Source organism: Caretta caretta, chromosome 2 (assembly GCF_965140235.1).
Source record: "Caretta caretta isolate rCarCar2 chromosome 2, rCarCar1.hap1, whole genome shotgun sequence".
Taxonomy (NCBI): Eukaryota; Metazoa; Chordata; order Testudines; family Cheloniidae; genus Caretta; species Caretta caretta.
Genome location: NC_134207.1, coordinates 37,213,627 through 37,241,146, shown reverse-complemented (window position 1 = coordinate 37,241,146; position 27,520 = coordinate 37,213,627). Strand labels below are relative to the sequence as shown.

The following is a 27,520-nucleotide window of genomic DNA, read 5'->3' as shown; positions in this document are numbered from 1 at the left end:
CCCCTTTATGCTGTCTGCCTGCTTCTTAACTTTGGGGTGTGAGACCTTGCTCAATAAAAAAAGTCTATGACATCACAGAATTAATAAAACTAGTCAGTAGAAGATCCAAGACTAGAACTCACTGTCTCCTCCTGGCTCCCAGTGCAGCATACCTTCCTCTAGGCTGAAGGAGGAGCTGCTGCTGTTGTTACCCCACCCTACCCCACCCGCTCTGTTCCTAGCATGTAGGAGGTTCGTTGGGAACGGGGAGCATATACAGTGCACTTACCATATGCGGAGAAGGGCTCTGTGGGACTGCTCAGTACAGATGGAATATAGAAATTTTAACAGGAAGACCCAAACAATCTCTGAGCATGTGCAAATGATTATTTTCAGAGGCTTATGAATCAGCCAAATCTGGGCAAATTTTCATGGGGGCAATAAAAGTCACTTCTCTAATCCCAGCACTATATACTGGCCAAACTTCAGGTCGCTGCTCCAAATCCCATAGCTAAGCTCTTCATAGGAACAGCTGGAGAATTTTATTTATTTAACACTGGCAAAGCTATTTTCCCCACAACCTCATTCTTGGAAGTGGCTGACCAGGTTTTGCTCAAACTTTGCCAACAAAATTCAGCCTGAGGCAGAGAGCAAACATGGAAAATTTCAGCCCAAATGGTTAAAATTCAGCAAAGTTATAAGCAATTGGAAAGGGGTTTATAATTAAACAGGTTAGGCAAACTTAACTGTATGTGTCATTGCCATCTTGCCTACAATACACTTGCTAGTCAAACAATTTGAAACTAGGAACTGAAAAATTTAAGTACTAGAAAATTATATATGAAAATTAATTCAGTTAAATTAGAAGGCGTGGGTATCAAATACTTACAAGTGTATGTTCATAAACATAGTTGTCAATAACATCTCCAAGAGTTGCTCCTTCATCCAGCAAGCCAATAGAATAGTTTGCATCCTCAAGAAATCCTTTCATCTCAGCCGTATTCCGCAAAGCCGACAGTCATAAACCAAGAAACACAAGGGACAGGCCGCCAAGCCTTAGATCCGGGTCCTTAAATTATGCAACAAACTGCACAACAGAAAAAGAAAAGGAAAAAAAAAGGTAAAATAAACCAGCTGATAGCAAACAGCACACATCAGTCCCCAAGGCTTCTATTTAAATTTACAACGGACCTTCCATTTTCGGTGTGCTGCAAATGATAAGACACTTATTAAATGAAACTTTCTGCTCTGCTCCCTTCACTTACCATGGATCAAGAGAACGTGGGTCCTGCACAAAGATACTCTGAGAATTAGTAAAATTGTGTAAAATAAAATAAAACTGCCTTAAACTGATGCTAAACTTTGAGATGAGTCAGCTTTCATATTTTCTACTAGAAAGGCACTATTCTTACCTCTGTTCAAATGGCTGAAATAGTTCCTATGAAAGTCCTGTTCTTGGAAGGGTCTCAGGCTGGACACACATTTATTTGTGTTTCGCAACAGGAATTCAAAATGTACTGCTTTGGATTATAAACAAATTATTAAAAATACTCGTAGATAAACCGTAAAACCAAAGCATGGGTGGGTGGAAGCTTGTTTTCAGTGTTGGTCCCAGGATATTAGAGTCAAGTTGGGTAAGGTAATCTCTTTTATTGGGCCAACTTCTGATGGTGAAAAAGACAAGCTTTTGATCTGTACAGAGCTGTGTGTGGCTTGAAAGTATGTCTCTTTCATCAACAGAAGTTGGTCCAATAAAATATATTACCTCACCCACCTTGTGTGTGGAAGCATAGTTCAATGTCCAGAGTGTCATCAGCACTGGATGTGCTTTATCATCTTAACAGCTGCAACCCCTTCTGTGTTATTCCTTACGTTTGGAGACGGATGTGTATACAAGGCTTTCAATAGTATGCTTCTTGCTGAGGCCTGGTCTACACGAGAAAATCAGGTTGGTATAACTACACAGCTCACGGGTGTGAAAAATCCACACTCCTGAGCAACGCAGTTAAACCGACCTAACCACCGGTGTAGAAAACGCTAGGTCGATGGGAGAATCCTGGCAGCTGCCTCTTGGGGCAGTACCTACGCTGACAGAAGAACTCCTCCCATCAGCCTAGGTAGTGTCCTCTCTGAAGTGCTACAGCAGTGCCACTGCCGTGGTTTAAGTGTAGACAACCCATATTCATGGAGGCCCTATCCGCAAGGAACCCTGGAGTCTACTGGAAACATGCTCGCACTGAGATTTGTTAGGCTGTTCCTATATTTTCCGTTCACAGTTTTGTTTTGAATTTAGAAAATACAAATGCATACCCATTTTATGTGGATATTAAATCCAGGATGGGAAAAAAACTTGACTTTGTGCCATTCTAACTTTATCTACGGTCTTTGACATCTCTATTTCAGAAGAGCTAAAGATATCAATAGAATGGAAATAAGATCAGTGAAAAGCAGTTATTTAAGAAGCTTTGAAATTGTATAAGAACTATAACTGCATGTTGTTTTAAAACTCATTTGTTGTGTTTGCTATGTTGCGATTAATAGTGACAGACTTCAAAATAAAATCACTGATATAAGAAACATGCATTCGTTTTGTCTTTTTTTTAATAATAAAGTCTGTATTGACAGTTAAAAAATTTTTCTGAACAAAGTGCATCAATTCAATTTAACAAAGTGACAATTTGGGTCAAGAAGGACCCTGAATAACTAAAAAATATGTTTTTATTAAATATATGCAATGTATTAATATGGGGGTATGTGAGATAAGGCCAAGTAATTTCATGTAAAAATGTGCACATGGCTGAGAACTACCAATTGCTCACTGGATCATCCCATCAGTCTTACTTGCTTAATAGGCTGAACTAGTTTAATCCTGCTTAAAACAGTCTGTTAGAACACTTTGAGATTTTAAAGATTAACTGTCCAGCTTTCCATTTTTTCAGATCCCGGACTGGAGCTTATAAAAATTGTCTGGCTACCACTTTTATGTGAACATGGTGGATATTCCCCGAAATCTCTGGTTGAAAATGTCACACTGATTAGGAAAAAGAAAGGGAGTACTTGTGGCACCTTAGAGACTAATCAATTTATTTGAGCATAAGCTTTTGTGAGCTACAGCTCACTTCATCGGATGCATGCAGTGGAAAATACAGTGGGGAGATTTATATACACAGAGAACATGAAACAATGGGTGTTACCATACACACTGTAACGAGAGTGATCAGGTAAGGTAAGCTATTACAAGCATTCTTACAACTACAATACCCACCTGCTGAAGTGAAGAAACAGACTGACAGAGCCAGAAGAGTACCCAGAAGTTACCTACTACAGGAACGGCCCAACGAAGAAAATAACAGAACGCCACTAGCCATCAGCTTCAGCCCCCAACTAAAACCTCTCCAACGCATCATCAAGCATATACAACCTATCCTGAAGGACGACCCAACACTCTCACAGATCTTGGGAGACAGGCCAGTCCTTGCTTACAGACAGCCCCCCAACCTGAAGCAAATACTCACCAGCAACCACACAATAGAACCACTAACCCAGGAACCTATCCTTGCAACAAAGCCCGTTGCCAACTGTGTCCACATATCTATTCAGGGGACACCATCAGAGGACCTAATCACATCAGCCACACTATCAGAAGCTCGTTCACCTGCACATCTACCAATGTGATATATGCCACCATGTGCCAGCAATGCCCCTCTGCCACGTACATTGGTCAAACTGGACAGTCTCTATGTAAAAGAACAAATGGACACAAATCAGACGTCAAGAATTATAACATTCATAAACCAGTCGGAGAACACTTCAATCTCTTTGGTCACTCGATTACAGACCTAAAAGTGGCAATTCTTCAACAAAAATCTTCAAAAACAGATTCCAACGAGAGACTGCTGAATTGGAATTAATTTGCAAACTGTATACAATTAACTTAGGCTTGAATAAAGACTGGGAGTGGATGGGTCATTACACAAAGTAAAACTATTTCCCCATGTTTATTCCACCCCCACCCCGTTCCTCAAATGTCCTTGTCAACTGCTGGAAATGGCCCATCTTGATTATCACTACAAAAGTCCCCTCCCCCCCACCACCTCTCCTGCTAGTAATAGCTCACCTTACCTGATAACTCTCGTTACAGTATTTATGGTAACACCCATTGTTTCATGTTCTCTGTGTATACAAATCTCCCCACTGTATTTTCCGCTGAATGCATCTGATCAAGTGAGCTGTAACTCACAAAAGCTTATGCTCAAATAAATCTGTTAGTCTGTAAGGTGCCACAAGTACTCCTTTTCTTTTTGTGGATACAGATTAACATGGCTACTACTCTGAAAACTGATTAGGAAAAAGCTGAGAGCTTTCTGGAAAGATATGCTACTTTGCTTTGAAATAAAAGCTTTGTAGATTTTAATAACGGTTCTGGGAACAATTGTACAGAAGCTGCAATAACCAAATGAAAAGAACCCATTGTTTCAAATGTCAGCATTTTCCTATATTTGGGGTCCTAAGTAAAGCATCAAAAGCTATATTTCTACCAAGGGGTTAAAAAAAAAACAAAAAACCAAAACCACCACAAAACATGGTTGATCTGTTTCCAAAAGATAGTAAGATAACTATGACTTCAGATGGCTTGAAGACCACTGTACTATTCCTGGGGGAATTCTTCACCACTGCACATGAGCAGAATTAATTTCCCCACAGATTTCTTTGCTTCCCCGCTGAAAAATGACTCTCTGATGGGGAAGCAAAGGGAATCTGCAAAAAGTCGTCATGTGCCACTCCCCAGCAGCGCGGGTGCGTTGTTTTGGGTGCCCAGAGCAGCCATCTGAGAGGTAAATCGGGGGGGAGGGGCAGGGCGGGGCTGGGGATGCTCCAGCCAGTGGCTCCTACCCTGTGCCAGGCTGAGCTGTTAATCCTGGCTGGGCTGGGCCTTCCTCTTCTCCTGCAAGGAGCAGCCAGGGCTGGGTCAGACCCATCCCCAGAAACCTTCCCTCCCCCTGCTTCCTGCCCACATTGCGCCTCAGTCAAGGGGGGTGAGGAGTCACTGTATAAGGAGCTGCTCCCCCATCTGCCCAACCCTCATACATCTGGGACCTCCCCCCATATACAGATCCCCCACACAGAACCCCCTGCACCCAAGCCCCACCCTCCCAGCATCTGGACCCTCACCCCTGCACCCAAACTGTCCCTGCTCTCAAACCCCCACTCTGACAAACTCCACCCCAAATCTCCATCCAGACTGCCCCTGGCACCCAGACCCCCCACCAAGCCACCTGCACCCAGATTTCCCCAAACAGAACCTCTCACCCCACACCTGGATCCCCTCCCACTTGCACCCACCTGGGCTGAGCCTTCCTTCCTATTCCTAGTGTACGTGGCATGGAGGTGCAGGGCCCCGGGGTGTTTCTGGGGCAGGCCTAGCCCTTGTGCCATTTCAGGGATGGGTGCAGCCTCACCACTGAGTCCGTGTCCCAGGGAGGAGGGGACAGGGCTGCAGGGTGATCTCCCATCTCCGTGCTTGCATTGGGGAGCACAGGCTACTACCATGTTGGAGCCATCACATTTATTTATTGACATATAAAGTTTGCAGAATTTTAAAATACTGGGTGCAGAATTTTTTTTTTTGGGGGGGGGCACAGAATTCTATCAGGAGTACACTGTACTAGCCCCTTCACCCTTTCCCCAAAAAGGATACTGTGAAATGAAATGTAAAATCAATTTCGCTAATCCTGCTTAGTAAGGTTATGAAAACAACACTGCTAGTATCTCAGGCCATCTTTGAGAAGGACAACTTCTATATGCAGTTCAACTTCTTAGCATTTTAATCTGGTGTATGGAAACAAATCATGGGGCCTTGATTTACATGCTTTCTATTTGGACTCATTTTAAAACTATATGGTCAGAAAATTGCCTTGAAAAAAAAACCTGTACCTTCTTATCTGGCATACCTGCCCTGGTACATATAGCTTATCTGAGATTTCTACTTTTGTGAGCCCTGCAGGGCCAAAACAACTACAGGAGAGTGAGATGGATCCCCTGATTAGCATCAACAGAATTATTTCCTAAGTTCTCAGCTGTAGAAACCTCACTACAGGTAACGTGAGCCAGAAAGATAGTGGAAATGTCTATCAGATCAGGTTGAGTTTGGCAATTAAAAATTTACTTTTAACTTCAGCACATTTGATTTGGAATCAATGACACCAATATGGAACACCAGAGTACTGTTTACATAGCTACTATGCACAATGCAGTAGCATTTTAAACACCCCAGCAATATCGTGGTCTTGCCAGTGTCCTAGGCAGGAGCCCATGAACCCATTTTCAGACCATAGGCAGAAGTTACAAGAAAACAACACTGGGAAGACTCTAGCTCAAATCTTCATTTTATTAAATTTGGTTAAGTTCTGGAATCTATTCAAGGACTGATGGAGAGAGGAAAAGCTATAAAAGGAGTTAAAATCACTTCCTTTGCCATTTCTCAACACTACAATTTAAGGCAAAACTAGTATTTGACTGTTCTTTGAGATGTGTCCCTCTGTGTGTGTTCCACTGTAAGTAACTTCACAGCAGTATCCCTCATGGATGGCTGGGACTTTGGAGTGGAGTCTGTTACTACAGAGTACTGTGGAGTCGAAGATGGCATTGAAGGCCAAATCTCCAGTGATTGGATACTGTTCTGTGAAAGTGTGGACAGAGATCTAAGTCCCAGCTCTGCAGATTTCCAAGATAGGGGACATCTTTAAGGAATGCAACCAAGGTAGAAATTGTGGAGTGCATAAAGATTCCAGACAGAGGCAACAGTTTGCACCCAATAACAGTGATTAATGTAACACGAGACCCATTTGGATAGTCTTTGAGCCAATATGCACATTAGAAACTATACACATAAAATGATGGGATCTAAATTAGCTGTTACTGTAGAACTGATCAATGAAATAGTTTTTAATTGTTCACTTTATTAATATAACTTCATAAGCAAAGTTTTATGAATGAAACATTCATTCATAAACCAGGTACCCCAATAACTGACTAATTGAGTTTCACTTTCAATGAAACTTGCACTGTTTCAACATTGTAACTTCTGCTCACTGTTTGTCATTCCTTACACTTGTCCATACTATAACTCAAACTTCATTTTAAAATGCTCACTTCATTTTTGCAAAACCCTGCTGTAATCTTATTAGTTTAGATGTGTGAATGAGGTATGTATGGATGATGGAATCAACCTCCAGCCCCAGACTGTCCTGATGAAATAAAGTGTAAACACCAACAGCTGAAGATCTAGACAACAGCCCTGGCAAAGCAAGAAGAGCCCACCCTAAAAAGAAAAGAACAAAAGTACAACTGAAGAAACATCAAAGCCAGGTCCCAGGCTGAAAGTCATGTCTACAACTGACGGGTGATCAATCACACTGAACCCAGAGGCAGCCTGACACAGCAAGACCTACAGCCTCTGGATTCAAACTGAAGCCTACAAAAAGGATGGCTGAGATGGAAGACTTTGGAGGGTAACATTCTGCTGCCAAAATGGAAGGGCATCGGTGCATGCCCAACAGAGACCCAGCCCTTCCTTGTGCCCGGCTTTCCTGGCCAGTTAGCCGCCACAAGCTACAAACCCAAGCCACAAACTCAAGCTACATTCAGGACTGGTAACTATCTAGCAGCTGCAGAACATTTGATATGTGTGTGTGTGTACATAAGTATTAGATATTAGTTATTGATCATAACTCAAACTGTGTTATTATAATAAACGTGACATCTTGTCTTATCCCCTGAAACGATCCTGTGCAGTTTTGTCTCTATAACATTACCACTCAAGAGAGAGAGCTTGGAGTCATTGTGGATAGTTCTCTGAAAACACCCACTCAATGTACAGCGCCAGTCAAAAAAGAGAACAGAATGCTGGGAATCATTAAGAAAGGGATAGAAAAGACAGAAAATATCATATTGCCTCTATATAAATCCAAGATGGTTGGTAGCGATTGGAAGTCTAAAATAGTGAATGCCAGTGAAAATAAGGTAGGATCAGAGTCTAAAATAGGGAAAGAACAAGTCAAAAATTACTTAGCCAAGTTAGAGGTCTTCAAATCACCAGGGCCTGATGACATAAATCCTAGAATACTCAAGGAGCTGATTGAGAAGATATCTGAGCCATTAGCAATTATCTTTGAAAAACCATGGAAGACGGACGACATTCCAGAAGACTGGAAAAGGGCAAATATAGTGCCCATCTATAAAAAGGGGAAATAAGGACAACCCGGGGAATTACAGACCAGTCAGCTTAACTTCTGTACCCGGAAAGATAATGGAGCAAATAATTAAGCAATCAATTTGCAAACACCTAGAAGATAATAAGGTGATACGTAACAGTCAGCATGGATTTGTCAAGAACGAATTGTGTCAAACCAACCTGATAGCTCTCTTTGACAAGGTAACAAGCCTTGTGGATACAGGGGAAGCGGTAGAGGTGGTATATCTTGACTTTAGTAAGGCTTTTGATACTGTCTCGCACGATCTTCTCATAAACAAACTAGGGAAATACAACCTAGATGGATCTACTATAAGGTGGGTGCATAACTGGTTGGAAAATCGTTCCCAGAGAGTAGTTATCAGTGGTTCACAGTCATGCTGGAAGGGCATACCAAGTGGGGTCCCGCAGGGATTGGTTCTGGGTCTGGTTCTGTTCAATATCTTCATAAGTGATTTAGATAATGGCATAGAGAGTATACTTATAAAGCTTGTGGCTGATAAGCTGGGAGGGGTTGCAAGTGCTTTGGAGAATAGGATTAAAATTCAAAATGATCTGGACAAACTGGAGAAATGGTCTGAAGTAAATTGGATGAAATTCAATAAGGACATATGCAAAAGTACTCCACTTAGGAAGGAACAATCAGTTGCACACATACAAAATGGGAAATGACTGCCTAGGAAGGAATACTGCGGAAAGGGATCTGGGGGTCATAGTGGATCACAAGCTAAATATGAGTCAACAGTGTAACGCTGTTGCAAAAAAAACAAACGTCATTCTGGGATATATTAGCAGGAGTATTGTAAACAAAACACAAGAAGTAATTCTTCCGCTCTACTCCACTCTGATTAGGCCTCAACTGGAGCACTGTGTCCACTTCTGGGCGCCACATTTCAGGAAAGATGTGGACAAATTGGAGAAAGTCCAGAGAAGAGCAAGCAAAATGATTAAAGGTCTAGAAAACATGACCTATGAGGGAAGATTGAAAAAATTGGGTTTGTTTAGTCTGGAGAAGAGAAGACTGAGGGGGGACATGATAACAGTTTTCAAGTACATAAAAGGTTGTTATAAGGTGGAGGGAGAAAACCTGTTGTTCTTAACCTCGGAGGATAGGACAAGAAGCAATGGGCTTAAATTGCAGCAAGGGCAGTTTAGGTTGGACATTAGGAAAAATGTCTTAACTATCAGAGCGGTTAAGCACTGGAATAAATTGCCTAGGGAGGTGGTGGAATCTCCATCATTGGGGATTTTTAAGAGCAGGATGGACAAACACTTGTCAGGGATGGTCTAGACAATACTTAGTCCCGCCTTGAGTGTAGGGATCTGGACTAGACGACCTCTTGAGGTCCCTTCCAGGTCCATGATTCCTATGGTATGCCCATATCTTGAATACTGCATGCAGATGTGGTCGCCCCCATCTTAAAAAAGGTATACTGGAATTGAAAAAGGCTCAGAAAATGGCAACAAAAATTATTAGGGGTATGGAACAGCTTCCATATGGAGGAGAGATTAAGACTGGAGAAGAGATTAAGACTGTTTTCAGCTTGGAAAACAGACAACTAAGGCGGGGGGAATATGATTGAAGTCTATAAAATCATGACTGCTGTAGAGAAGTAAATAAGGAAGCGTTATTTACTCATAACACAAGAACTAAGGGTTACCAAATGAAATTAATAGGCAGCAGGTTTAACACACACAAAAGGAAGTATTTTTTCATACAACTCACAGTCAACCTGTGGAACTCCTTGCCAGAGGATGTTGTGCAGGCCAAGACTATAACAGTGTTCAAAAAAAGAAAAGGAGTACTTGTGGCACCTTAGAGACTAACCAATTTATTTGAGCATGAGCTTTCGTGAGCTACAGCTCACTTTATGAAGTGAGCTGTAGCTCACGAAAGCTCATGCTCAAATAAATTGGTTAGTCTCTAAGGTGCCACAAGTACTCCTTTTCTTTTTGCGAATACAGACTAACACGGCTGTTACTCTGAAAAGTGTTCAAAAAAGAACTAGATATGTTCATGGAGGATAGGTCCATCAATGGCTATTAGCCAGGATGGGCAGGGATAGCGTCCTTAGCCTCTGTTCCCAGAAGCTGGGAATGGGTAACAGGGGACGGATCACTTGATGATTACCTATTCTGTTCATTCCCTCTGGGGCACCTGGCATTGGCCACTGTCAGAAGACAGGATCCTGGGCTAGATGGACATTTGGTCTGACCCAGTATGGCCACTCTCATGGTATTGCAGAGCCTTTGGATCTTTCCGCAAGCAAAAGGAAGAGTTTAAAGGACCTCCTGAAGTCCTTAATTCTGTCAAAGTAGAATGCTAGTGCTCTTCTAAAATCTAGTGTATTCAGAATGGCCTCCTTGTTGTCATAATGTGGTTTTAGGGAAAAAACAGGAAGACAGATCTGCTGATTCATATGGAAAGTCAAGGCAACTTTAGGGAGAAACTTGGGATGCGGACTTAAAGTTACTTTGTCTTTTTAAAAAAGACCATGTATGGTAAGTGTGCTATTAGGGCTGCTATTTCTTCTATGCACCTAGCTGAGGTGGTGATGGCCATTAGAAATACAGTCTTCATGTACAGGTGTTGAGAGAGCAAGTTGCCATGGGCTCAAACGGAGGTCTGGTCAAAGCTCTGAGAACTAGGTTACGATCCCAGGTTGGAGCGGGTGGGTCTCACTGCCATGGAGACCAAGTGGGCCACTGAATCAGCTGCACCCGGCGCCATCTGTAGTGCTGTTCTGGCTACTAACTGACCATCTCTGACAATGTCCTGAACCTGCTCCTTGTGTGTGTCTGGTAAAATGTCCAGAAACACTGAAAGAAAAGGAGTACTAGTGGCACCTTAGAGACTAACAAATTTATTTGCCGCTCACGAAAGCTTATGCTCAAATAAATTTGTTAGTCTCCGAGGTGCCACTAGCACTCCTTTTCTTTTTGCGAATACAGACTAACACGGCTGCTACTCTGAAACCTGTCAGAAACACTGAGTTTCCCATAATTAATACGATAATATTTAGCCATGATAGCTCAATAGTTTGCGACTCTAAACTGCCATGTTGCCAATGAATATGCTTTCCTCCCAAAGAGATCTAGCTTTTTCTGATCCTCACTGTATGGGGTCTACTTGGTATGCTGTTGCTTGCCTCGTACGTTAACCGCACCCACTATGATGGAGCTGGGTTATGGATGCTGAAACAGGAACTCTGCCTCTTTGGGAGGGATGTAGTATTTTTGTCAGCTCTTGTAGGTTAGTGCAATGGAGATTAGTGTCCACCAGATGACTTTGGCAGGAACTAGAATTGCTTCATTAATTGGGAGGGCAATTTTGGATGAGGAGGTGGTGTGCTGAATATCTACCAGCTTGTGATGTGTATCTGGCACCTACTGTAGAGGAATCTGCAGCTCATCCGCCACCCTCTTAGTAAGGTCTTGGAAGTTCATGAAATCATGAGCTAATGATGGGGGGGAGGCATATCACAGCCTCATCTGTTGAGGACTAGGAGAAGTAGCTTCCCCTTCGAGCCCTTCTTCCTGTTCCTCAAAAGGTTCCTCCTCCTCTGGTTCAGGGGTTCTGGACAGTGACACTGTAGGAGACCATCTGGCAGACTCTCTCTGAGACACTAGTCACCTGCAGAGTATGGGATCTGTACATCGCTCAAGGATCCCAATACGGCCATGGGTTGGGGAAAGGGCATAGGTGGTGGGAGGGCCCAAGGGGGCCCAAACCAAGAACACAGGTCAGCTCAATGAAACTGAAGAGGATCCTTGAATTGTGACGGGAGGCCAGGGAAATTATATCCTCCTGGTCACTGTCTGACTCCTTACTGGGTAAGGATGGTGCTGACTGTGGTAATGGTGGTACACAGCCCAGTGCTGAGGGAGATTCCAGGCAGTGGGATGTGCTCAGTAGCAGGGACTAGTAACAAGTAATGGGGATTGTTGTTCCTCCCCAACTGTCAGGTCTCTAGGGTACCGGAACTCTTGCGGTACCGTTGGCTCACTCAGAACCACAGAGGAGTGTCCATAGTATGTTGTCAGTACCAATTGTTTGGAAGGTACATAGCGCTCCCTCGACCAAAGGTTTTCTCAGTGCTGCTCCTTTAGAGGCAGTATGGTTTTTTTTGTTTTTTTTTGTGTCCTTAGAGGGGGTAATGCTGCCTCAGAGACTCTAGGTGGTGTGGCAGAGCTCACAGCAGAGGCACCCTGATGTTTTTGGATACTGTGCTTTGGAGCCACTGGTACCGGGGTGGTTGATCACACTGGGGAACCCTGCTGGCTGGCCAACTCAGTTTGCAGATTTGGAGCCCTTTTTTCCACAAGCCTTTTGGGGGGAATCTGCTGTCCCCCCCCACAATTCTACCGCCTCTGAAGTTGAAAGCTCCAGAGATGATCCATGGTCAGCACCAGAGCCCTCTGAAGGGTGAAGTGCCTTCTCCATAAGGAGGAGTTTTAACTTCAGCACCTGGTTCTTGCAAGACCACAACTTTAGCTGATGGCAGAGGGAGCACTTCTGAGCGATATAGGACTCTCCCAGTCACCAGACACAGTGAGAGTGTCCGTTACAGGAATCAACTCCTTGCAGGAGAGGCACCTCTTGCAGCCAAGGATAGGAGAGGGGAAACGATCCTACTCTCGCATCGAGGAATGCAGAAGAAAGTTGTCTCCCCGCACCTTCCTTTTAAAGTGGAAGAACTCAGAGAGGGTCTTCTAAATACCCTAAGGGAGGGTGGGTAGAGAGAGAAATAGTCCCAGACAGGGCAGGGAAACAAACTAAAGTTCTTTTTCCTCCCCCCCCTTTTTTTTTTAAAATCCCAAGGGATTAAAAAAGGAAACACTAACTATTAAGAACAAAATCAACTACTACTTATGCTAACACAGATAAGAAAGGGATAACTGTTCACTGAGGCCAAAGACAGTCAAGAAGGAACGGGGGGGGGGGGGGGGGTCATCTAGGCACCGCTAGGTAACCTTGAGGCAGACCATGAGGGAGGGAGAGCGCATGTGGGGGCTGAACTGACACTGCAACCTAAAATCTCCAATAAGAGGAGCAGGGGTGCAGATATACCTATAATAGAGCACCCACAGGGACACTACTTGAAAAAGAAGCTGCATGTTTAAACAACTGATGAAGCTGAGCACAAATAGGAGAAAGAGGGCTTTTATTCATTCTCAGGTTAGTACATTAATTAATTGCTCAAATTACCCATAGTTTTTCTAAATTAGCTGTCTAATACTACAAAATGGGCTAGTTTAAAAAAGAAATGCAGGTCAGGTTTTAAAGACACTATGTATTTTTTTCTTTCAATTAAGAACATCTGATATGCTGAAGGTTGTAGTGTATCATCTCTGCTTTAAGTTATGCTTGAGTAAGACCACTGAATTCTGAAAATGAAAACCAATTACTGTAAAGTCAGGAGGCAAAAAATAAAGGGATTTTGAGGAATGAACAGTTAACATTTTATATACAATAGGCATTTAAAGTGTATTTAAAGAAAAAATTAAATCACTGAACAGCAAATCCATCTCCCCTCCTTCACAGGTGCAGAGGCTCCCCAGGCAGTAGAACAGATGTAGATTTGTTTAGAAAAGGGGCAAGTTTCCAGGAGCTGCTCACTACTTATTTTGCATCTGGCTTTGCAGCAGCTCCTACACAGCAGACAGTCGAGTGGATTCTCTGCTGCACTGATCCTTCTGTGGATGACTGTTAGTGAGAACACAGCTTCAACTATTGGGTTTCAGTAGCCTCGGAAGAACAGATCTGTCCAACACTCAAGCTGGCTCCTCATTTTAGGATTTATCCCTTAATTAGCTTTTAGGGAAAAAAAGCTCAGATTTTGTCAAGAGTTATTGTTCATGTGTGTTTTCTAAAGCTCTCAGTCTTGGTCCAACTCTGCTCTCATTGAAGTCAACCATTGGGAGAGCAGAGTTAGGCAAACTGCTTCATACTTTGACAATACAGGCTGGGATTTTTAAATTTAATCAAGGTGGTGGCGCTGTTTAGTAGTACAAACTAAGCTCAGTGGAGAGATTTCTTCAAATCCCCTTCTTCCCCCCCCCGCCAACACAATTAGATGGAATCAAAGATGACAAGATAGCTGGGAGGGAGGGAGGGCAAAAATGACAAACAGAAGGAGGAAACAGGGGTTTAGCTCTTAATTTTAATCTTTTTCTGCACCTCACTCTGAACAACTTGGGCAGAAACCACCATTCCAAACTATGAAGTGAAAGTTTTGCTTGGAATGTTGAATTACCATAAAAGTCACATAAATGTAATGTGTTGGCAGTAACAATACCCTCTTTACCCCACAAGTGTCACTCTTCAGACAATAAGAAAAGGAGTACTTGTGGCACCTTAGAGACTAACCAATTTGAGCATAAGCTTTCGTGAGCTACAGCTCACTTCACGAAAGCTTATGCTCAAATAAATTGGTTAGTCTCTAAGGTGCCACAAGTACTCTCTTTCTTTTTGTGAATACAAACTAACATGGCTGTTACTCTGAAACTCTTCAGACAATATCGTTTAAGGCAGACCCAACTACCATCAACTGAGCACTATAAAAAAAAGACAGCCACATAGCCATGTAATTGCTACCTTTGATGTAGGTGTTAAACGACAAAGAGCCTGGGGATGTAAGAGAGTGGATCCCTAGATTAAAAACTTTCAATTATTGATACATTAAAAATTTATCTTAATGTAAAATACTTAAGTACTGCTGTTAAAATACAAATACCTGAAAGCCAAAAAAAGTTAAAATTCAGTTTTACTTTGAAAAGCAATTCAAACCAAATATCTGTTTATTGTATCTGAGTGTCCATAAAAACTGTAAACTAAGACATTTGTTATTTATTTAAACTGACAGCACTGGATATGCAGCCTATGCTCTGAAACAAGTTAAGGTGGTTTCCTTCTTTGATATATATCACCTGAAAGCTAGCTAGAAAATAGAAATCACTTCCCACCAACCCCCTCCCCCCCACCACCAAACCCATGGGGTTGGTTTTTTGTCTGTCTGTGGGTTTTGTTTTTTTTGTTTTTTTTTTGGGGGGGGGGGTGTCAGATCATCTTGAACCACAACAAAATGGTCAAAAAATGCAAAAAAAATTCACAGGAAAACGTTTCAAGAAAAAGAATCCATTTGGGGAGAACCAAACTGGAATTTTTCAGCTTCCTAACAAATGAAATTGCAAAGCGCTTACAGCCAGGCTGCCAAAGATGCAGAGAGCCGGGGCACAGAGCCTCCCCTCTAGCTCCAGGGCTAGAGAGGCAAAGGTCAGTCTCTGCCACAGCTGTGAGAGAGGGGGGAGTTTGAGAGACCAAGTCAGGGTGCTCAGCCTTGGCACCTGTTCTGGAAACCTTTTATCAATTTCACTCACAGAAATTTAAATTGACAAAAGCCTTTGAGGCCTAAAGCCAGGGAACCGTCATTTTGATTTTCCTGACAGAAAACCCTGAAACTTTTCAGAAAAAGTTAAAACTTCCCACAGAAAATTTCAGTTTGGCAAACAGGACATTTCTTGTCACAAAAGCATTCTGCTGTAATTTTTCTGATGCGCTGTAGTCAGTATCAGGGGCTTTGCAGGTTAAGCTAGGTTCTCAGTAACAACTTTCAACTCCATTGGCTTCAGTGGAATTACAGAGGTAACAGATTGGAAATTTAGCAAACAAGTCTGTTGATGCACAAAGAGGAAGAGAATTCATCTTACATCACTAGCTGTGTTAATTCTGCAGAGCTAACAAGTAAAAACCAGCAAAAGTATTATCACTAAAGCCAGCACATATGACTAAATATATCTGAGGAGCTATTCTGTTGAGTCAGGAAGTGCCATTAGACCCTGGTTTTACATAGTAAAACCCAGACTACAAGACTATACAAGAAACTCCAAACATTGAAATATATTATATATAAAAATCCCTGTTTAAGATACTCCAAACCACCACTACTCTGCCATTCTGTGCACCTTCCGTATACAAAAAAAGATTTTGGTACTTCAGTTAACTGAATTTCCCCATTAACAAGGCCATGGGAACATGTGGGGTCACACTCCACTTAGGCCAGGTCTGCATAAACAAACTAGATCACCATGTAAAGTGCAGCAATTTAATTACTGAACCAAAGCATCTACACTGCTTTGTTACACTGGTTTAAGGCATCTGTATTGTTAATCATTGCATCCACACAGTTCTCTCTCTGCACTTGTCCATATTAACTTGTAAGTATTCTGGGCAGATCTCTCATGGCACAATGTTCCACGACTCTGCTCTGATTTTTCTTGCAGTGCAGTGTGTGATGCCTACTGAAAATTACAAGAATTCTGGAACTGGGGTTTGAACTAACAGACTCATGACTCCTACCCAGCATCCATTAATTTTGCCAGTGCCATTCTCCAATCTGTCAGGCAGAACAGATGAACCCCTGTGCTATGAGTCATTTATATAAACAGGATGATACACATGCACTTGGAGTTGTGCAGACAGATGGATTCAGCTCTGCAGATTCATAGAGCTTTGGATGAAGCGGAAATACAGCTAAAAGAGGAGAACGACGACTAAATCAAGCAGTTACTTCTGCACAGCATTTATACAGAGCAGCTTTATTTGGTGGAGTGCTGCTTCTAGTTTCAGCCAACTCACTTGGTGGAATGAAATACTGATGCAGAACTGAGATGACCAGCAGTGGCTGCAGAACTTCACAGTGAGAAAGGCCACTTTCCTAAAGATCTGTACAGAGCTTGCTTCAGAGCTGCAAGAGCAGCAGAACACCAATATTAAGAGCTCCCCTCACTGTGAAGAAGCATGTGGCCATCACCTTCTGGAAGCTCACCACCCCTGATTGCTAACAGGTCAGTAGTTAACCAGTTTGATGTTGGCAGATCAACTGTTGGGACTATTCTGATCAGGTTTCCAATGCTGTGAGGGTGCTGCTGTGCTATGTAATGAATCTTGGCAAGGCACAGGAGTTTGATGACTTTTCATGGATGGAGCTCCTGAATTGCATATGGGCTATAAATGGGATCCACCTGCCTATTTTTTGCCCCTCCCACACTGAAACAAAGACTATCAACAGGAAGAGGCATTTCTCCATGCTGCTGCAAGACATGGTTGGTCACCATGGAAGATTCATCAATATTCATGTGCAGTGGGTTGGAGGTCCATAATGCCAGGATATTTAGAAATTCAGGCCTCCTTGCAGGAATAGGCAATGTAATATTTGCTCCACAACCACTATAGACATTCACGGAGTTATGGCTCCTCCTGTCATTCCGGGAGACCAAGCTTATCCTCTACTTCTGTGGCTCAAAGCCTTTTGCTGTACACTTGGCTAAGAAAAAGGAGCAGTTTGATTTTGGCACGAGTAGGTACAGAATGCCAATGGAGTGTGAGTCTGGAAGGAAAGATAGGTGGGTGGTGCCTTATGAAGAGGCTGGAAGTTTATCATTAAGTGCCTCATCATAAGCACCTGCTATATTTTGTACATCTGTAAGAACAAAGGAGAGCCTGGAGGATGGGTGGGAGCAGGCTGTGGAGAGACTTTTGAACCAGGCAGAAAGGGTGCTGCTGAACATGCCCCAAGTGGTCAAGGAAACAAGGTGAGGCATGCACTATGCTCCTACTTCAAGGCCAGAAGCTGTTAGGGGTAATAAGTCACTGTAACCAAGAAACAAACCAAGGTGTGTTTCATTTTATTAAGAGGTGACTGAGGAATATTATGCCATTTATGGACTGTGCTGTACCTCACTAAGATTTTTCAGCCAAGCTGTACCAAAACGAAGGTACTAAATTAACAAAGCCATCACTCCGACATTGCTTCTTTAATGAAACCAAAAACAATTAACCAAGACTATAGTACAAACTTAAGATGAATAGACTTGAGGCACAGCCAACCTTAGGTGTGCTCAAACGCTCCTGTAGGTAATTCACTTGATATGGAAGAAAAGTGTGCAAATGTCCTGTAAGTGAAAGGGTAGGTCCAGTAAGGTGTTCTGTATTTTGCAGGACCACTGAAAGGTTAGGGTGCAATATTTGACCTCTCTAAGAAAAAGGACTCTAGCAGCTGTTCGTCTCTATATCATATCCCATTGCAGGACTATATGCTCCATTTTGATCTTTGGACAATCCTCCAGAAGCCACCCCTCTGCCTTCAGGGCACTCTGGTGGGAGCTCTCTCTAAATCTAAAGCAAAAAAGCACAAGTAATTATTGCACACCTAATCTCCACCTCTAAAAATGTTTCTTTCCCCACAATCTGGAAATGGCATTCCCTTCTCTTCCCCCTCGGAAGTGCCCTTTGACTTTTCCAAGTTATTGCTACATAGAAAGGGCCTTCTGTGCAAAAGCTGGTATTGGGGTGGCTGCAGGGCTGTAAGATGGGTATGAGAGGCTATAGGCTTTCAGGTGGGTAGGGGACAGATTAGTAATTGCACATGCAGACTGTCCTCGGTTGGAGGAGGTTACTCAGAGGATCTTATTCAAAAAGGCAATAGGGCAAACTGTGAATGGATGTAGAACTGCTAATTGCCAAGACAGCACCACCTTCCCACTCCCAAACTGGTACAAGAGAAGGGGGGGAACACCACATTAGCTCGATATGCAGTCCCAAGAAATCTGCTTTACTTTGGCATGTTCACGAGTACTATTTTTGGCTTCAGTTCTTACGGCACTTACAAATCAGCCGCACAGATACAAAATTTATAGAATTCTGCAAGAATTGTTCTAAAGCCAAATGCCTTATAGAGCCTTCAAGTCTCTATACAGCCTCTGCAGACCGGTTTGGGTAATTTATTTAATGAAATCACAACAGAGTGCATTATGACTGTGAACCAATCTACATTTTCTCTCAGTCTGCCACTACAACAAACATACTTACCTTTCAATGTGTGTCTTACCCCCAGGGTGCCAACATCTTGAGAGGGGAAGGTTTGTGGGGGAGGAAGGAGGATACCAAGAGAAAGCAGCTTGGCAAAGGGGATCGGGCACCCATATTGGATCATATTAAAGAAGTTCTGTATTAAAATCACAAATGAGTTTGATTCCCCATAGTTTAAATTCCAGGGTATTACTAATTAAGAGGTCTCTTGGTTTTTGGTACTGTTTCTCTCCCTCTACATGTGAAACTTGCAAGCTGCTAATTGCGTTAGTACATTCTAAGACAGAGTCTGTTCTCAAAGCAATTCTTTGTAACAACTATTCTCACAGAGAGAGACTCAAAGCAATACTCTAACAACAGAAATAGCACCCAGAGACTCTCCGCCCTTTTGTTGTATTCATCTCGCTTTGTTAACAATTGTGATTAAAATAGAGATAGAGGATGTATGCTTGGTGTGGATAATAACTGAATGATCAGCTGAACTGAATGATCAGCCTGAGGTGCCAGCCTAACAATCTAGTGTCCATTGGCTGAAGAAGGCGTCAAGTGGAAACAACCAGAGGACCCCCGGAGGGCAGACTGGAATCCACCCAACAGCCTCAAGAATGGGAGAACCAAAGAACAAGGTAACATCTGGCAGCATGGAGCTGTCAGGAATATGCCATCTGCTGATTGATTCAGCAACAGCATGATGAAGCAATTCCCATAGCCTGGCATAGGAAGAAATTCCTATAAAATGGACTCTAGAAAGTGAGAACTTTGGGGTCTGATTCTGCAAACCAACTTCCAGGAGCATCAGATGTGCATCTGACAAGGCCCTGTTCCCTCATGTCCAGGCCACCTGGCCAGTGGGCAAACATGAGCAACTCAGGCTGGTAACTATGATAACCTGGCAGAATGTGTGTGTGTGAGAGAATGTGAATAAATATGAAATTGAATGGAATGTTATAGCTATAACTGCTTACTAGGATTCTTTCTGTATTCACAATAAATGTGGTATTTTGCCTTTTCCCCTTTAATAAGATCCTGCTGGTTTTTATTTTATTGGTATAACATTTTGGAGGAGAATTACGAAAGGGGGAATATTGGTAAAAAACCTCAGTTATTGTAAATATTGGTGTGCACAGCGCCAGCCCTACTGAGCTAGGCATTTTTATTAGGTTAACCAGACCTGCTGGCCTCCAGGAAGGTAGCAGGGGAAAGTGTATAAATTAAGCTAAGATTACAGAATCCAATTCCTATTGTTCACTGAAGTATCAGGGGCAACAAGAAGGCCTAAGGGCCAGGCAGTGCTGCTCGCTGGAACAAGGAGCAGCAGGATCAGAGAATCTAGGCTGTGTCACTTGACCACCTGTGCCAGGTATGACGAGGAAATTTGATAAGTTACGATTTCAGAATCTAGGCTGTGTTACTCACTAAGTAATACCAGGAGTGACAAAGATTGAAATACCTGTGTTAAGACGTTTAAAAGAAAACTGGGTAAGCCAGTACCAGAGGGAGGAATGGAGTGAGAAGGAACTCCAACCTCACCTTTTGTTTAAAAAATTACCTTTTAAACAAATCCTTCAAAAATTTGGGCACAGTCCTTGGACTAAACAAGCCCTAGCTGATGTCTGCACTATTTCGGACCTAGAGGATAGATTGGCTCAGTATATCCTCATATACAAACCTCTTCTAGTGCTGCCAAAAGAGATGCAGCAGCAATTTGGCTGTTGTGGGAAGCATGTAAGGATTCTTACCTCCACTTGTCTTCATGTAAAGAGGAAAAGGCACAAACGGAAAAGGGAGCAGACAATTGGAAGGTGCTGGCTACAAATACCCAAAGTCAGCTGAAAATAGTGAAAGAGGCACTCCAGGAATGCAAAGAGAAAGATTCCTGGCAGACCAAGCTAAAGCCTCTGAGAAAATTGAAAGAGAGAATCATGTGCTCCAAGGTATGGTAAAGAAATTAACCTTGAAGCAGGGCACAGCACCTGCAAATCATAGTCGTCATGAATCACTAATTAAGAATCTGAGACAAAAATTGGGCTTTGCCTCTAAACAGGTAGCAGCCATTACAGCAGGTGAAGGGGGAGAAGGTCCTATGTACAGCACCTCCAAGCATAATTACAAAGAGACAAGAGTGAAAAAGTTACCTCTGCAGAGGCTGGAGGGAATTAAGCAGCTAAACTTTGTGAAAATGTTAAAAAGAAAAAAAAAGTGTTAGAGGAAAATAATTCTTGGTTTCTTTTGAGGATGAAGGAAGTTCGGAAAGGGAGAAGAGAAGACAAACTCAAAAATAAACCCTTTCCCACATGAAGACTGGTGGTGCTAGATTTCCTCTTGCAGAGAAAGATAAAAATTTAGGCACAAGGTATTTCAGTTTTAAAGAACTTAAAATCCTTTCAGCTTCCCTCAAGTTTGCCAGGTCATCTTGCTACAGGAGTCGTGTCACAGGAGGCAGCAAACAGACCTGAAAACATGAGTTTGAGGGAGGGTGGATGGATTATTTTTTCCTTCTTCTTGATAGGAGCTTAGGAGGGAAGGCTGTGACAGCTACAGAAGCAGCAGGGGTAGTGATTTAAAGATGAATGGATGTGGAAGCTGCAGAGAGAATACCTGAAAGATGCTTTGTATGTATGAAGTAGCACCTGACTGATCTGATGGAAGAGAAGATCCAAGGTTTGGAGCTGCAGATAGAAACTATGGTTGAGGTTCTATGGGAATTTGAGCAGATAGTGGAGGAAGGAGAGATGAGGCTGAAGACTTGCAGATGCATACTGGATCAGAGAACTGTGAGGATAGACTGCTGGATGAGAAGGGTGGCCAGTGGAAGCACAGCACTACAAGGAAGAAGAAGAGACTGGCAAGCAAAGGAGAAACAGAGCCGAGAAAAGGTTTGCAGAGTTGGAAAATGAAGGGGAGAGGCAGGCAGTAACAGAAGATTAGAGAGCAAGGAAGAATAGCAGAGCAAGTCCTACAAGAAGTAGGGAAGAGACAATGAGATACAGAGTTCAGCGTCCCAGGAGACCAGATGATTACTCAGAAGATTGCAAGTGAGAACAGAGGATAAGACAACTTGCAGCCGGAAAGAAAAGGAGGAAGTCCAGAGAACCACACCAACACCAGTAAGAGGCAGATCTGTTTGGGGATTCCCTACTAAGAACAGACACTCCAGTCACCAGAGCGGATCTGGAGACTAGAAGGGTGTGCTCTCTGCCAAGGGCTAAGATATGCGATGTGGACTGAGGCTGAAGGAGGTGCTAGTGGGAGCAGGAAAGAATCCACTGATTGTCCTTCACATGGGAAGGAATGATAGAGCAAGATTCTTGTTGGGACACATCAAAGGAGACTATGCCAGGCTGGGGAAAATGCTTAAAGAAACAGAGGCTCAGGTGATAGTCATTGGGATTCTACATGTTGCTAGAGGAGGTCAGAAAGGGAGAGACAAGGTTATGAAGATCAACAGTGGCTCAGGCAATGGTGCTAAAAGGAGGGATTTGGGGTCTTCAACCACAGAGGCATTCATGGACAGAAGACTGTTCGCATGGGAAGCACTCCACCAGAGTAGGGCAGGAAATAGACTTCTGGGATGGAGGTTGACAACCGAGCTTTAAACCAGGAATTCAGAAGAGATAATTGGAGATGGTCATGTAATCACTACACCTGATTAAAATACTGAGTGAGGAAAATCAAGTAAAAAACACAGCAATTGAGAAAGAAAGAGGATAGGAGAATGGACAACAAAATAAAAAGATAGTGCCAGTACCAATGACAGTAACAGGCAGGTAGGCGATACTGGCAGTAAAACTACTACTAAATCAGGTTAGAAATCTGGGTTATGCCAAACAAACAATTAAGATATCTATACACCAATGCAAGGAGCCTGGGTAACAAAATGGAGGAGCTAGAACTACTGATGAGGAAGTTATTATATGGATAATGGAAACCATGGTGGAATAATAGTCATGACTGGATTACAGGTATGAAGTATATGTACAGTTAAGGAAAGACAGAAAAAAGTAAAGGTGGTGGCGTGGCATGGATTAATGATGAGGTGGATTATACATAAGTGATGGAACAGATAAAAACAAAACAATCTGTTCAGGTCCAAGTCACTTTGGGAAAGAAAGACGACTCCGCTAACACTTGAGGTTTGCTACAGACTCCAGGATCTGATCTGGATATGGACAGAGACCTAATATTTTTCACCGATATTCCTGGATGTGATAGCGGACTTTTTTTTCTACCAAATAGTCACTGAACTAAGAAAAGGTGATGCCATTTTAAATTTAGTAAGCAGCAAGGACTTCATAGAAGAGATGGTTGTAGAGGACAACCTTGGTTTGAGGGATTCATGAGTTAATTCAGTGTAAACAAAAAGGAAGGATAAACAGGTGTGCAACTAGGGCCCTTGACAAAAAAAAAAACAAATGAAGGCAATTAGTTAGGGAAGTGGACTGAACTGAAGAAATCAAGGATTTGAATGTGGAAGAGCCTTCGAATTACTTAAGCAAAGTTGAAGATAGTATCTGGAGCCTGCATCCCAAGCAAGGGGAAAAATTCATAAGGCAGGGTTGCAGACCAAACTGGATGAACAAGCACCAGATTATTGAGAAAGGAAAAAGCCTACAGAATGGAAAAAGGGATGGATCAGCAAGGAAAGCTACCTCTTGGAGGTCAGAAAGTGTAGAGAAAAAAAAGTGAGAACTGCCAAAAGTCAAGCAAAGTTGGACTTTGCAAAAAGTATTAAAACCAGTAGTAAAAGGTTATTTTAGCCATATAAAGAAAACAATGAAAAAAGTAGGACCAGTAAGCACTGAGGGATGGGGTGGAGATTAAAAGTAATGTAGGTATGGTCAACCACTTAAATATTTTGCCTCTGTTTTTAAGAATAATAATGAGGCACCTGGGGACAGTGGCAGAGTGGTTAATGGGAATGAGGATACAGATGTAGAAATTACCACAGATAGAAGCCAAACTGAAACAGTTTAATGGGACAATATTGGGCAGGCCAGATAATCTCCATCCAATGCTATTAGAAGAAGTGGCACATGAAATTACAAGCCTAATAGCAAGGATTTTTAATGAATCCATAAACTTGTACCCTATGACTGGAAGAACTGCAAATACAATGCCTACATTTAAGAAAGGGAAAAAAGTGATCTGGGAAACTGCATACAATTGGAGTTAAAGTAATAGGCCTGTAAGGTCTTAGAACATTTTTGAAAGAGTAATTAAAGACAGAAACAAATAGTACTTGGGATGAAATACAACATGGTTTAAAAAGGTAAATCATGCCAGACAAAATTCTCTCTTTAAAATAAGATTTTCTAGACAAAGGAAATGCAGTAGATCTAATCTATCTAGATTTCAGTAAAGGATTAGATACAGTTCCACCTGGGAAATTAGTTATATTGAAGACGACTGAGATTAACACAAGAATCAAAAGGTGGCTAGGCAACTGGTTAAATGGGAGACTACAATGGATCATGCGGAAAAGTGAAATGTCAAGCTGGAGGGAGGTTACTAGTGGAGTTCCTCAAGGAACTGTTTTGGGACTAATCCTATAACATTTTAATTAATGTCCTTGCAACAAATAGTGGGAGTGCGCGAATAAAATTTGCGGATGCCACAGTTGGGAGGTATTGCCAACATAGAGGAAAACTGGAATATCATACAGGATGATTTGGATAATCTTGAAAACTGGAGTAATAGAAAAGGGGTGATATTTAATAGTGCAAAGTCATGCACTTATGGCTAACAACAAGAATTTTTGCTATAAGATGGGTACATATCAGTCAGAAGAGACAGGAGGACGAGGAGAATCACAGTATCGGTCAGTCACAGGATGACTATGAGCCACCAATGTGATGTAGCTGTGAAAAAAACTAATATGCTCCTAGGATGCATTAGGAGAGGTATTTCCAGAGGAGTCAGGAAAGTGTTATTATACAAGGCACTGATGAGACCTAATCTGAAATACTGTGTGCAAATCTGGTCTCCCATGTTTAAGAAAGATTAATTCAAACTGGAACAGGTACAGAAAAGGACTACTAGGATGACCACAGGAATGAAGAATCTACTTCATAATAGGAGACTTAGGCTAAACAAGCTATGCTCCTTAACAAAATGAAGGCTGAGAAGAGATATGATTGCTTTCTATAAATACATCAGAGGGATAAACATCAGCAAGGGAGAAGAGTTATTTAAGTTAAGGCCCAATGTTGACACAAGAACAGATAGATATAAATTGCCCATCAACAAGTTTAGGATTGAAATTAGACCAAGATTTCCAATGAGCAGAGGACTGCAGTTCCAGAACAGCTTTCCAAGAGGAGCAGTGGGGGCAAAAAACCTAACTTATTTCAATACTAAGCTTGCTAAGTTTATGAAGGGAATGGTAAGATGAAGCTGCCCCACAATGGCACTTGGCCCATCCAAGACTGCTAGTAGCAAATATCTCCACTGGCCAGAGATGGGACATTAGATGGCAACGGCTCTGAATTACAAGAGAGAATTCTTTCCTAGGTATCTGGCTGGGGGGTCTCACACACATGCTCAGGATCTTATGATCACCATATTCAGGGACAGGAAGGAATCCCCCACATCCCTAGTCAGACTAGCAGAGACCTGGGGGTTGGGTATGTGTCTGATGGGGGTGGAGGGGTTTCCTTCCTCTGCAGCATGGGGCACAGGTCACTTGCTGGTTTGAACTAGATTAAATAGTGGATTTTCTGTAACTTGAAGTCTTTAAATCAAGATGTGACAAACTGGAGTGGATGGGTGAGGTTCTGTGGCCTGTGATGTGCAGGTCAGGTTAGATAATCATGACGGTCACTTCTGGTCTATAGGAATACACCACTCTGGGATATCACCAATATCAAAAATCAGAGCTTAATAGAAACCACTGGTCCCACTGGTTTATGGAAAGTTATGAAAGTGATCCGCCCCTCCTTACAACATCTACTGACAAAGTTACTCCCTGACTGCCCTTTCATCAGTAGTCTAATCAGTGGGAACAAGCTGATGTGTTTATGTTTAGCTCAGCTCGTTTTCTGGTTTTGCAGTTGAACTGTAGCTCTACAACTGGGTATGTGAGGAGTGGAGCCGAAAATAATGTTACTACTGATCAGTTCTTATGGACCGTACATATAGTAAAACTTATACTTACCTAATAAATCATAAGTGAATACATCCATTAGGCATCATTATATGAGAAAAAAGTTGACCGCAAGAACTTAAAGGAATAAACTCGTTAAGCGGCTTCAGCTCTGCTCACTAGGCAAAACTATAATCAGGATTTAAAGTCAATATCTGCACAGGGACTTCTGAACAGTAACTGAAGAATCCAAGACTTTCAAATATGCAAAGCTTAGGATAAATCAATTGTTTATGTTTTGCCCAAGTTTCTCCCAAAGTTCTTTGGCCACTAAATTTACTGAAGATTGTGAGGTGCTTGGATACTACAGTAATGGGTACATGAGATATATATGTACATGAGATAGACCTTTTAAATTTAACCAAGTGCACTCAGTTATTATGCATTACTACAACGTGTGTTATTTAGCCTAAGTAGTATCCATTGAAAGCCTTTAGTCTAGGGTTAAAAATGCAATTCTAAGGTTGCTTTTTTAAAATATTACAAAAATGGCTTGGATGAAAGCTGCAGTCTGAGTGGGAGAAGAGACTTCAAACATGTAATTTTCTCCCAATGAATTCACATCAGGACTACAAAGTTTCTTCAACAAGGATGCTGTAATAGCCAAGCACTTTTAAAAATTATTCAATTTAAATCTTAAATTTTCATCTGAATAATCTTTAATTTTAAATTATCTTATAAAAAAGTGGATGATGGGATTAGAGAAGGCAAGAGCTGTAAAATTCAGACAGCTCTGAACCACTACTTCTTTCACCTGACAGAGATGGGTCTGGCTAAAAGTTAAATGGCTTCCCCACTGCCTACTACTTCCCTTCATCTCTCCATTCAGTGGGATCTGGCAGCAAACAAAGCAGATTTTCTAAAGTAGATCAAACCACATTTGCAAGCCCAGATATGCTGATCAGCAGGAGGAGGGCTTGAAAGAGCAAGGCAGAGCTAAGCAAGAGAATGGGATCATAGTAGTTTCAAAGGAAAACAGCTCAAGCAGTTCCTCCTTTGCCACCATCAGCTGGAAGAGAAGGAAGAAAAATGGGAGGGAAGCAGGTTTAATGGGAATATAAACACATCCTCAGACATAAGCAGATTTTTATGAGTGTCTGTATGAAACAGATTAATAATTATGCTTAAACGCTTAATTGACTTTTTCCTCAATAAACCATTTTATAAGTGGAACAAACTCCCTAGGTGCACATCAATCAGCTAATTTAAGCACATCTTGGCTGTGTTTGAGGGACTGCTGTGCTTCAGCACACCCAATATGTGCATATATTGGCTGATT

The 27,520-nt window shown here is 42.2% G+C and overlaps 1 protein-coding gene across 3 annotated transcripts in view; it reads right to left on the bottom strand.

Moving 5' to 3' along the window:
* Positions 1-27,520, bottom strand: part of AZIN1 (antizyme inhibitor 1) — a 59,255-nt gene that overhangs the window by 22,021 nt on the left and 9,714 nt on the right. For all 3 annotated transcript variants that reach the window (XM_075125020.1, XM_048841410.2, XM_048841411.2), the window contains exon 3: positions 869-1,066. In XM_075125020.1, coding sequence (XP_074981121.1) covers positions 869-970 — 102 coding nt within the window. In that variant the 5' untranslated portion in view covers positions 971-1,066. The remainder of the gene's footprint in view (positions 1-868; positions 1,067-27,520) is intronic.